We start from the raw sequence: 13,254 nt of genomic DNA, 5'->3' as shown, positions 1-13,254 counted from the left end.
TCCCTTTAGATTCCAGGGGAAAATCCCCTTAACATAGGGGTGCATCATGTTAAAAATTAACATTTATTTTAAAATATATTAGAAAACATCCTGGGAATACTGGCTTTTTCAGTTTGGGGCATGTTGATAGATGTCCCAACTTTTCACATGCAATTTAATAGTAATTGGAAGAGTTCTGTATTTAATTTGTTTTTTACATTCTTCCCACTGGACGACAGTTCTGTATGTCAAGCTGATGTTAGTAGGACCCACGGGGAAGCAGTATGCCTGCCATGCCTTGAGACTCACCGATGTTGGCACGATATGCATCAGGAGGATATAAACTTCTCTGTTTCCAGAAGCTTTTCCTTTATTTTTCCTTCCCAGCAAAATTAAGTCAGCAGCATGTGTATAAAACCACTCTGTGAATCTTGAGGTGCCAAGGATGTCAAACATGAACCTTCAGCTGCAAAAAGGCTTAAATTCAGTATAACTTCTTTGGTTTGTTCTGTAATTATATATTTGGTAATTGATGCTTTGGTAATTAAGTGCATCCTGCCATGGTGTGGGTGGTAACCTCTGCAATTTCCCACTGCTCAAACAAGCAGGTGCTTGACGTGAAAAGCAAAACCAAAAGTTGAAAAAAATACACCTCTAGCATAGTCTTACAAATATCCAGTAGCTTTGATTTCTCCAGGTGGTATTTGCAAACAACAAGGTTTTTTTTCCCCCCTCTAAATAGGAGAAAGATGTGCTCTGTAAGGGACAGTGCAGAAGCACAACTTGATTTAGTTTCATTTAGGAGCTGAATCACCTTTTAGACAAACTAAATTTTGTCCACTGAAAGGAGGAAATCAGGATTGACTGGAATGCCTAGAGCAAAGTCAGTCATTGCAAATGTTTTTTTTTATTAGTTTCCCAAGCCCAGACATTCTGTGGGGATATATTACATCACTAAGGACGTTAGTTTAGAAATTGGGTGGGACTATGTGCACATCATGTATATGGCATGGATTAATGAGACAGCAGCCTGTGTAAAAGAATGACTACAAAAACTTTTTGATGTGCCTTCTCACTTTCTATTTCACTTCTATTATCTTCTTGGGAGGCAGTGGAGGAAGAGAAGCCAAAAGATCTAATGACAGGGAGGGGAGAATATGCCAGTACTTGGTTAGTGAATGAAAGCGAAAGGAGGTCTTAATAAAAGAAAAGTGACATGTAAATGCTCTTTTCCAGTTTTCACCTGGCAGCCATAAAAGGGCATGCAGAGTGCCTCAGGATCATGGTGACACATGGTGCAGATGTGACAGCCCAAGATGGTACAGGTATGCCTCTGTGAACCTATGCATGTAGCACAGTACACTCAATTTGCCTATATAGTTCTTGATGTGCAGAGTGCAACTACGGATTTGACAGCACTGCTTTTCCCCACACACTGTGTAGGATAAGCAGTTGTAACACTTGCAGGTTTAAGCATACTTGCTTTTCTGCACATAGAATTTAGATTCTAAAGCCCTTAAAAACTTTTGCCCCAGTATTATAAATGTCAACATTTATGGTGGACTAAGATGCAAAACAATTGCATAATTTTTTAAAAATTTATTTTTAAACAACAACAAAAAAAGTCCCTCCCTTAAGTCTTTTTGTTAACTTTGTTTGAGGCTTTTTACAGGTTAAATCAAGATCTTTGGTGTTGCTTTTATGAGTATCCAAGCAATTAATGCCATTAACTGTACAGAAGTTGCAGTAAGACATTTCCTCAGGTTTGTGACATAGTGAAAAGAGCTGATCCAGGCCAAAACAGAGTTGAGAGCTTTCAAGTATGCTGTTTCAGCCCTCAAAAGTCCTGTACCTTAATTACTACTCCACTCAGAGAATGATGGAAGCTAAATTTGAAACTGGCAAACTCTTCTTAATAGATTTCAGTTGACATAGCTATGGAATCCATGCCCAGCATTTTCTCTGGCTAGCTGAGTTACGTGAGTGAGCTGTCAGCATTCTGTCTCTCCAGTAATGATCTGTACATGTCAGGCTCACGGGTTCTGTTTTGGCCACCGATTGCAGCCTGAGGGAATTTCTGTCATACATGGAAATAATTTGCCTCTGTAAGAAAATGTCTGTGATACTAGAAGAAGCATTAAGATTGTACCTAATGATAAGAAAATATATGTACGTGATACAGATTATTATTCATAATTCATACGTCATCTTGCCTCAGGATTTATTAGTTGTTTGGATAATAAGAGGTTGCCTGCTCTCACCTGAGAGTGTTGACCCAGTATTCATTAGGGAAAGTGTTGCCTGTAATAGGCACACTATTCACAGTGAGATTCTACTGTCACAAGTGGCTCTGTCTGTATTGAGTACTAAATCTTGGGTCCTTCTTTTCCTAGTTACATGGATAATTTATTCTTTTGCTGTCTTGGCCTCTTAATTTTTCAGATGTTCTGTAAGATGAAGCTAGAGGAGAGACTGCAGTCTTTAATCATGAATCCATAGTCAGTAAATCTGTGTATTGCATAGGTAGACATGAGCTCACAGATGCTAAATAAATTAACAGAAAAGGGAATCTATGAGATGCAAACCACAGTAGGCCTGTGTTCTGAGTCCTGATCTACATGCAGTCAGTCCATGGATGATACAAATTCGTTATACTGTTAGCTGGTAGATATGGCTGGATTTGCTCTTGGTGTGAGGTTCCTTTTTCATTGCCAAATGGAAGCAATCATGAAGACACTTGACAGACATCTCTTTGCAAGAGAGGCTGAGTAATATAGGAAAATTGTTTTTTAAGAAACAAAATGTAACATCACAATCTTAGACTTATTTCTGCCAAGGTATAGTCTGACCCAATGTTTATATCATTCCCTTTTATGAAGCTAGAGATTAAGTTTATTCTGTTGCACGCATGAACAACAGTCTATCGTAAATCCATTCTCCTTGATGTAGGTTTTTATTTTATTTTCTCTTTCCTTACTTTTCATGTGTCGTGATAGGAACAAGATGGATAATGCAAAATTTTGCCTTTGTCATGAAAGAGTTTATTCCTGTGCCTTGGTGTGTCTGAATACTTAATTTGCTTTCTTTTATGTATTTAGGGCATAGTGCTTTACATCTTGCAGCAAAGAACAGCCACCCTGATTGCATTAAGAGGCTACTTCAGGTAAAATAAAAATTAAATTAATTTTGAAGTTTTCCTTTTGTTCCTCTAGATGGGTTCCACTGTTTCATGGCAAATATCCACTAGGTCTAACGCAAGCTCATTGACAGCATAAACAGTGACATCAGGCTGTCACTGATGGTGTTGCAAGCAGCAGCATGATCAACTCAGCAACCAGATGTGTGTTTAATACCAAGTGTCTGCTACCCATTCCCTTACCAGTTAAAACCGCAGAGTGCTTTTGTGTTATTTTGCTGATTTTATTACAAGATGCAGATTTCTAAATATGTTTGTAAGTGCAGACCCATTGGTAATATTCTCCAATAATTCATGCTCTTTGGATTGCTTGCGTGCTTCTGTAGACTGGCTTGGTGATAAAAACTGTTTGTATGTATGAGGAACGTCTAATCTTAGTATGGTGGAGTTGAATTCAAACAGGCTAAATAATGATTTTACACAGGTAGAATCTTGACATTTTTGTTATGGAATCTCTGTAAACCTGTTTTCCTTGAAAATCATAGTCGTTGGTGGCAGAGCTGTATTTAAAAGTCAAAGGCTCTAGTGTTTGTTTTTTAGAAGTCCATTATTTTGGGGTGGTACTTTTTCTTTCTTCACTGTAAACTGAAACTAAAATCTTCTGTACCAAAACAAGTCTTGATAAAGATTTGCAATTTGATGGTTTTTTATTTATTTCTTCAAACTCTAGATTGATCAGTAGTAGCTGGTGATTTATAATACTACAAAATATAACTGGATTGTTGATGCTTTAGTTTTTACAAATGAAAATGGAACATTATTGCCTTCAACAGAAAAAATCAAGATTAATTGCCTTAGAACATGGTTGCTTTAGCTCTTACTGTAATGTAAAATACGAAGCTTTTCTGAAGCAGGGGAGAGAGTTTCTTTCGGTTTTTATTTCCTGATTTAAATTTTCCCAAAACGATAATTTTTTTAGGCATATCTCCCTCACCATGAGTATTTCCTATGGCTTCAGTGTAAGCTAGTAGCAAGAAAGGAGAGACAAGACTGGTAGAGAGGAAAGCTGTGCCTTTCTTTTGTAATTCTTTTATTATATGGAATGAGCTTTCTGGAGTAGCTCAAACTTTTCTCAGACATGTTCAGCACTCTCTTCTTAGCATCAAACATATGTTTTATTTTCTTTGTGTTTCTCTGACTGCTTTTTTTTTCTTCTCCTTTTTGAATTGTGCAGAGTAAATGTCCAGCAGAGAGCACAGATAATTCTGGGAAAACAGCATTACATTATGCAGGTAATTTCTTTGAAAGCTTGTACTGTCTTATTTTTTTGTGCTTGCTATTCCTAGCTCTTCAGCCTGGTGGAGTTTTTTAGGTTCTAATTACATAAATCTAGTGACTCCACCTGACAGTTTACAAAATTCAGGTATTTTTTTAGATTAATACTTTGAATACTGAATTTCAATTAATTATGATTAATAAGTTTGCACTTGCAGATGCAGAGCCATTGGAAATACTTAAGATTAGGTTGATTCTGATTTCAGTCCTTTAAAGATTTTTGTCTTCTCGTGCTAATTTGGTCCATGATTATTGGTTGTATTTCTGCATACAGCCTGCTGTTCATCCTTTTATTCTTTCTCTCCTTCCTTCTTAAAACAGAGAAATATAGGTTAATGTATTTTTCTTGGACAGCACTGTAATGCTGCAGTATTGCAAGTGGAAGTGTGGAACACAAATTTTGAAAATCAGGTTTAATGGGCTTTCATGCTTGTCCTTTTTTTTTTTTTCTTTAGCTGCATGTGGTTGTCTTCAGGCAGTTCAGCTTCTGTGTGACCACAAGTGTCCAATTAATGTCAAAGATTTGGTACGTACCTCTTCTCCCATTGTGTACTTCAGAGCTTTTACTACCCTCCACTCCAGTCAATCTCAGGTGCAGCAGTTCCAAGCAATACTATGCTTAAATTTTTTCTTGTATTTCTCTGGCAGAAGAAGTTCATTTTGCAGCTTCCCATAGCAGAGGTGGGGAAGTACTTCACAATCGAATACAGTAGTGGCAGGATTTGCTGCTCGTTAAATTGAGACATTGGTACAAGTAACTAGAATCAATTCTGATGTATTCAAAACATGATTAAAAGTCTTTCCATTGACTCCAGCAGGCTTTGGAAAAGGCCCATTATGTGGCCAACTGCCGTGAAATGCTCACAAAGCCCAACCAGAGTATGATAAGCCTGAGGGGAAAAAAATATATTTGGTGTTATCTAAAGGCTCAGGGACACTACATTCACTATTATGAAATGTCTACAAACAACCAAGTCTGTCTTTGGGAATGATGCAATTGCCTGATAGAAAAGCACCTGATAATAAAGGGAGCTGACCTGACAGAAATCAGGCACAAAAGTCAAAAAAAAACCCCAAAATATAAAAGCAATTAAACTTGTTTGTTTTTTACTTGGATCAGTCTCATTCTTACCTGGTCTTTCTACTGAAAAAATCTGTCACAGAGGTTAGAACTAAAATTTCAGCAGATGCATTTTAAAGGCAGAAAAGATTTGTTCAGTCTTAAGAAGAGAAGGCTGTGGGAGTATCTTAAAAATGTCCTCAGCTGCATCATGGTTGTCCATAAGGAATCATAGAATCATAGAAGGGCCTGCGTTGAAAAGAACCTTAAAGATCATCTAGTTTCACCCCGCCCCTGCTGTGGGCAGGTTTTTCAACCACTAGAGCAGGCTGCCCAAGGCCCCATCCAGTCTGGCCTTGAATGCCTCCAGGGATGGGGCATCCACAACTTCTCTGGGCAACCTGTTCCAGTGCCTCACCACCCTCTGAGTGAAAAATTTCTTCCTAATATCCAACCTAAATCTCCCTTCCCTTAGTTTAAAACTATCCCCCCTCATCCTGTCACTATCAACCACTGTAAACAGTCGCTCCCCCTCCTGTTTACAGGCTCCCTTCAAGTACTAGAAGGCCGCAATGAGGTCTCCCCAGACCCTTCTCTTCTCCAAGCGGAACAAGCCCAGTTCCCTCAATCTTTCTTCATAGGAGAGGAGCTCCAGCCCTCTGATCATCTTTGTGGCCCTCCTCTGAACCCGCTCCAAGAGCTCCACATCTTTCTTGTGCTGGGGGCCCCAGGCCTGGACACAGTACTCCAGATGGGGCCTCACAAGAGCCGAGTAGAGGGGGACAATCACCTCCCTCTCCCTGCTGGCCACCCCTTTTTTTAATGCAGCCCAGGACATAGTTGGCCTTCCGGGCTGCAAGCACACACTGCTGGCTCATGTCCAGCTTCTTGTCCACCAGGACCCCCAAGTCCTTCTCTGCAGGGCTGCTCTCACAGAGTTCTTCTCCAGTCTCTATAAGTACCCGGCCCAAGTGTAACACCTTGCACGTCGCCTTGTTGAACCTCATTAGGTTCTCATTGGCCCACCTTTCAAGCCTGTCAAGGTCCCTCTGGGCAGCATCCCTTCCCTCCAGCATGTCGACTGCACCACACAGCTTGGTGTCATTGGCAAACTTGCTGAGGCTGCACACGATTCCGTTGTCTATGTTGTTGATAAAGATGTTGAAGAGCACCAGTCCCAAGACAGACCCTTGAGGGACACCGCTTGTGACTGGCCTCCACCCAAACATAGAGCTGTTGACCACAACCCTTTGGCTGTGACCAGCCAACCAATTCTTAATCCATTGAACAGTCCATCGTTCAAATCCATACTTCTCCAATTTAGAGAGAAGGAACAGGGAGCCAGACCCACCTCAGGTGCATGACAAAATGATGACACGCAACAGTCAGAATTTGGGCAGTGGACCTGATTGGGAAATTCCAGTTAGGGACTAGGGAAAAAAAAAAATCTCACCATGACGGTGGTCAAACACTAGAACCGGTACGTAGACATGTCGTGGTATCTATGCCTTTGCAGTTGTTTAAAACTTGACTTGGACAAGTCCCTGAGCAATGGGCTCAGGGCTTGAGAGCAGAGGGGGGAAAAACCCCAGGTGACCTCTAAAGGTGTTTTCCAACTATGCTATTCTGTGGTTATATGAAAAGTTTTATTTTTGCCTTATACTTGGTTAAAATTAGTTAAAATTTCATTTTTGTTGTTGAGCTACTTAAAGGTATTGTGTAGTTCCAAAATTGTTGTGTTATAGCATTAAGCAAACAGTGAAGGGAGTACAGACAGGAAAAAGCATTCCTTCTCCTAATGCTTTGCATCCACAGTGGTCAAGGAAGGAATTAAAGTAAATTAGCTACATTTATGGTATAAAAGAAAAATGTAATTGTAGCACCTTCTTTGTGCTATATAGGTAGAAAGTTCATAGCTGAGCTTTAATTCTCAGAATGATATTTGTAAGTGGATGGATTGTTGTTCATTGTTTCTTTAAATGCATTCCTAGGATGGGAACATACCTCTGCTGCTTGCCGTACAAAATGGTCACACAGAAGTCTGCAAATACCTTCTAGATCATGGAGCAGATGTCAACACCAGGGATAAAAATGGAAGGTACACCAGGTTAACATGTTAATTCTGCCACGAGGCTGATGGTCAAATGAAGCTCTTGTCTCAAATCCTTCCCAAAATAGTTGTTATCGTGTGCAATAATGCCTTCTGTACTAGACAGAATATCCTGGTTGTTGAGAAGGCTTACAGAATTCTGCCTAAAGGGAAAAGTGAAACACCATGCAAGTATAAAACTAGATGTGCCTGTAAGATTTTTTTCCTTGGGATACCAAAGCAGTAAATCTCATTTTTCAATAATTCCTACAATAATCTGATTGACAGTACTTACCCACACATATCACTTTGTACATGTGCTAGTTTTAAATGCTGCTGTGTTCTTGCCACAAGTTAGTTTCTCCAACTTAAATCCGAAAACTGTTACTTGGGAGCAACATCCGTGGAGGGTTATTTTTTCTACCATAATGCAGCCACAGCAGCAAGAGAAAAATACAGCAGAGTTGGACGGTGGAGATGCTGTCATCTTAGAAGGTGCCATTTTGTTGCATTAATAGATATCTAGCATGTCAGAAAACTCTTCTTAAAAAGCAATAAAAATGCACTTATTTTGATGGTACTGATGAAGGTCAAGAGTCTTGGAAATTTATGGACTGTTTTACAAGCAGTTGGCTAAACTAAGAAGGTAAAGCAGGATGTTCAGAAGACTTGGCAGTTACAGTAATCAAGATTACTATTAAGTGTATGTGAACAATGCCCATATTGTTCTTTAGCAACACCTGGGAGGATAAGACTGGGCCCTAACTTGTTTTTTATCAGTCTAAAGTTTATTAGTGTACTCTTTCTTTAGAAAACTTAAAACAAAAATTCTTTGTTGTCTTGGTTGGTTTGAATGGCCTCATCGGTGCTTTGAACCTGAGGTGCTGCCCACTGTGGGACCTCTGCCTTCCTCTCACTCCCCTTCTGTTTATTCAACAGACAATGTAAAGAGTTTCTAGTTGAATTGGATGAAGGCATTTCTGTTACAGATAGGACAGACTTGCATTTTTTCCTTTTTCCTTTCTTCTTCTTCTTTTTCCTTTCTTCTTCTTCTTTTTCCTTTCTTCTTCTTCTTCTTTTTTTTTTTCTTTTTTTTTTTTTTTTTTTTTTTTTTTTTTTTTTTTTTTTTTTAAGAAGGTCCTGTGCGTAGAAGCAAGAAAATCATATAACATGGAATATACCATTTTACTTCTTGCTTTCCTTCTGGTAAGAAGAGTGACTACTCTTGCATCTCCTGTACACAAAACTGGTGAAAGGAGAAGCCTTATTGGGAGAGGAAGGGGATAAACTTTGAAAATGGCATGTCCAATTTGCTATCTTATCCAGACTAAGCGAATTATTTTGGTGATCTAAAGCTGTCCCTGTGACTGTGGAAATGTTATCCAAGTTGCCACTCAGCGCTACTTTTTAGCACAGCACTGCAACAGCCACCATTTCTCCAGGGCTCACCTATTACAGGGAGCAGGTTTAATTCATTGGTGAAATGATTGTCTTGATACCTAGCAAATATTATCACTGCAGTAACTTTTCAGTTTCATATCTGCACTGAGGAATGCGTTTACCAGTGAACTTGGCCAACATATTGGGTATGTTTTCATGTGAAGAGGGGAGAATTGTGCCGAAGCAGGAAAGCAACATTAGAGCATGCTTGAAAGGTGGGGTTTTCTGTGTGCTTGTAATTATTCTGTATGTCTCTTATGACTCCTTCAAGTCGTTGAGAAAAAGAGATACAACCTGTTAGGAAAACACTCCTTCTGTATGCTACCCTTACTCTAGGATCTGGCACTGTCTAGCTGCCCTGTGTTGGAGAGGCAATTAATTGTGCTCTAATTAATATTTTTTTTCCATCAAACTGAGAGTAGTTCTGGATTTGACATCAAACCCATCTCTCAGTCTCACTAAAGAGCTTTGAGATTTATTTGACTTTTTGGTTAAAATTTGTTTGTCTATTTAGTTTTAAAAGCAACACATGAAGGAGAGCAGCAATTAAATAAATGTTTTCATGTTGTACCACCACTTGGGGAGCTGTAATTAGAGTGTGGCGGTGAGATTTGATAGTCTGACTTTCTCATGTAGCCGTTTCTAGCTATGACTCTGCTCTTAGCATCAGGCACTCATTTCTAGAAATGTTTGGAGATGTGTGCAAAGCATGCCAGGTCTTTGCAGAAGGATCATCTGCGAAGTATGGGGAAGAGAAGGAGGGCCAAGCAGGTATTTGTAAGGAGAAACAACAGTTACATGTCTGTGTCAATACACAATGATAAAATCTTGGACTTTATTGTACAACATTTGTCATATTTTTTTCCTGAAAAAATGAGCTGCTGCTTGAAGAGTACAGTCTTGGCACTTACACTGTGTTTGTTTTATCCAGAACTGCTTTGATGATGGCTTGTGAAGCTGGTAGCTTTAACATGGTGGAAGCCTTCCTTAGGAAAGGTGCAGATGTCAGTTTAGTAGATGTCGTTGGACAGAATGCCATGCATTACTCCAAGCTCTCCGAGAATACAGGGATCCAGAATCTCCTATCATCAAAGTTGTCTCAGGATGTGGGTATGTAAGAGATACTGATCTGCAGTTTGTCACTTCTTGAACTGGCTGTTTAGCCAGCATGTGTGTTTAGCAGTGAACAAATTTACTTCATAAGGTAGCCTGAAAGATTTCAAAATCCATCTTTAAGATGGTCTGACTGAGGCTTCCCAAAAGCAGGAAAATGTGGTCTTTGCCATAGATGGTAATCTTTAGCACAGGATAAAGCATGGAGCAGGGCATAAAGAGGTGTTTTGGAGAAATAAAAGGTAAGCTGATTAGCAGCATTTTGAAATAATGCATACAATTTGGAATAGAGCCTTTTTTATTATGTGAAAGAGTAAGTGGAACATATAGCTCCCCAGTAGAAGGGTTGGTGAAGGAACTTATGCAGACGGAGAGTTTTACAGTCAATCTGTGATGGATTTCTAAAGTAGGAAGCTAATGTGTAAGATGGCACAAGGCTATATGTAGATAAGAATTGTCACAGTCCTTTGAATTTTGTCTCAATATGAAACCCAAAAAGCAGGAGAGAAAGGATATCGTTCAAATGGAATTTGGAAATTAAAGTATATTTCTCATATTTCAGACAGGAATTGAAACACCAAGCAAAGTATTTGTGGTGTGGGAAGTAGAGCTGAGAGGTGGGTTAGGAATGGCAAATAACTGTTTTCATTGATAGCTGTTTTTAATTCCACTCCTTTTCTCCTTCACAGATACAAAGTTACCGACAAAAGCAAAGCAGGTATTTGTTCTTTTGGTTTTAAAAATACTCAGGCTATATAGGCTTGTAACTTAAGAAAAAACAGTAACTGACATGATGAGACGCACTAGTAAATGTCACTGTGAGATGTGATGCCATTGACAACTCTGTAATGTGAAAGATTTTCGTTGCTTATTTAAGAAGTGTGTTTCAGGAACATTGCTTTTAGACTTAGCTTCTCTCTGTGACAGCAGCCAGCACCCTCGGTGAGAAAAGGAAGGGAGGACATGTGTGTATGTGCATGTGAGTGCCAGGAAGATTAACCACTAGTCTCATATGTAGTGCAGGAGCTTGGCTTTTGGAATCCCTATCTCTTTAAACTGTAGAGAAAATAATTTGGAAAAGTTCTCTGTTTCTGAAATACATAACTGAAGGTTATCCCTGGTTACATCTTGCTGGAGACCCCCACCTGTGAGAAGCCCAGTAGCTTTGTGCAATTAAATTAGTTTCTTACATTATTTATTTAGTATCTTATCTTGGAGTGCAAGTAGACCTTGTAGACCTGCTGGTGGCTGGAAAGTGGATGAGGGTGCAAGGCATTGGTTCATTCCTTCTCTGAATGGAGAGGTGGGTTTTTCAGGGAGCTCAGACAGAAGTTGGTGCAGAGAAAAGATGGTAGCTGTTAAAAATGGCACAACTGGACTATGTATGAATGGAAGTATTTAAGATCACTAGTGCTAAACCTATTGTCAGCTTCTGCTTTTTCACTAAATGTTTGTTTCCACTGAAGCATGGAATACAAGGGGGCAAATTCTTATTGTCAGGCATGTTTAATATCTTTGTGTTAGTAGAGATGTAGTCTTTACATAGAAAGAAAAAAATGGCACTGCATGAGCTGCTAAAGTTGATATTAATGTGGGTTTTTGTTTTTTTTTTTTAAATAAAACAACTTGCTCGGACTTTACTAACAAAACTAACAAACCTACCTTTTCTGGCTGGTGAAACACTCAGCATGATCAAGGCTCTAAATTAAGTTCAGAAAGAAGTGGAACTCCAAAAAAACGCAAAGCCCCACCTCCTCCTATCAGTCCTGTTCAGGTAAAGAAAAGATGAATTTTGAAATGCTTGTAGGGGTTGAAAAGCATTTTGAACATTATGTGAATTATGTGGGCTGGATTTGCTATGTCACTGTTATTTTTTATGCCTGTCTTACCATGAGTGCTTTTCCTGACATTAGGATGACACTATGAAGGCACATGTTTGTTAGGTTAACTAAGCAAAATTGCTTGGAATATAGCATGGTCTAAGATACAACTGTACAAATTTTACTGTACAATTGCTTCTTCCATCTAAAGTTGAAGGTCTCCTGGTTTTGCCGACTTCCATGAGTAAATAATTATGTAAAATTATACACATATATGTACACATTATATGCGTATACACATGAAATTAAAATACTTAGATTTATATAGCATCAAAATGCAGTTTAACAAGTTTAATGTTAAACTTGAACATTATGTGTATAACAGCTACACTGCATATGTAATACGGACTCAGAAAAGCACTGAATAATTAGAGCTGCTCTTTGAAACTAACCTAGGGTTGTGACTTATGTTAGTGCAGGGAAAAGAACTGTTTTGTGTGTGTGTCTACGTATGTGCACATATATATATATGGGCACATGTTAGAGAGGTAGCTACATGTACACATATGTATACATACCTATTTATATAAAAATCTTTTACAGCTTAGTGATTTGTCTTCTCCACACTCATCAACTTCAACTCCCATGACTGGAAAAGGGCAGGCTTTCTTTGTGGACCAAGTGTGCAAGGTATCGGTTTTCTGTTCATATGAAGCTTAAGAAAGGAAAGTATGGTATCTTAATAATCTATTTTGCTTAATAATGTCTTTTGCTGTTTGCAGAATCTCCTATTAATTAATTAGATGAGTTTTAGGAAGAAAAAGGAATCCAAATCTATTTCAATGTAATTTATAAAGCAAGTGTGAATTACTTTAATGTTTACTGAATATGTAAATAGAATTAGTCATAAATGAATTAGTATTTAGGAATATGGCTATGAAAGTAAGAATTAATGCTGTGAGAGCTCATTACCTAATAACAGCAAAGTGCATGGCATTCTGCAATGCAAAAAGTAGAGACCCTTTCACCAAAAGACATAAGGAAAATGGTTGAGTGTGTTTTGTCTGATCTTACCTTATGGTATTGAAGATTTTTTTTTTTAAATACATGAAAATACGTTGTTATTATTTATCACAGAAGCTGCAGCCTTCTAAAATATCTATGAAATAGCTCCCCGTATTTCATTAATATTTAATGAGAATAGGGCAATGAAACTTTAATGGCTTTAGCAGACTTTGAAATAGAATCATAAAATCGTCAAGTCCAACCGTCAACCCACACC

General features: G+C 38.6%; 1 protein-coding gene across 1 annotated transcript; it reads left to right on the top strand.

Moving 5' to 3' along the window:
* Positions 1 to 1,221: 1,221 nt before the first annotated feature.
* Positions 1,222 to 12,662, top strand: LOC104463878 (ankycorbin-like; the record flags this gene model as incomplete). Its single annotated transcript, XM_010076388.1, has 8 exons — positions 1,222 to 1,304; positions 3,078 to 3,142; positions 4,350 to 4,407; positions 4,906 to 4,976; positions 7,502 to 7,608; positions 9,971 to 10,149; positions 10,842 to 10,870; positions 12,576 to 12,662. Coding segments are annotated over exons 1-8 (639 nt in total), but the record flags the coding sequence as incomplete, so codon positions are not given.
* Between the last annotated feature and the right edge of the window lie 592 nt (positions 12,663 to 13,254).

This window comes from Pterocles gutturalis, unplaced genomic scaffold (assembly GCF_000699245.1).
Source record: "Pterocles gutturalis isolate BGI_N339 unplaced genomic scaffold, ASM69924v1 scaffold26953, whole genome shotgun sequence".
Lineage (NCBI taxonomy): Eukaryota > Metazoa > Chordata > Aves > Pterocliformes > Pteroclidae > Pterocles > Pterocles gutturalis.
The sequence above is the reverse complement of the archived record's forward strand: the minus strand, read 5'-3'. Positions and strand labels throughout refer to the sequence as shown.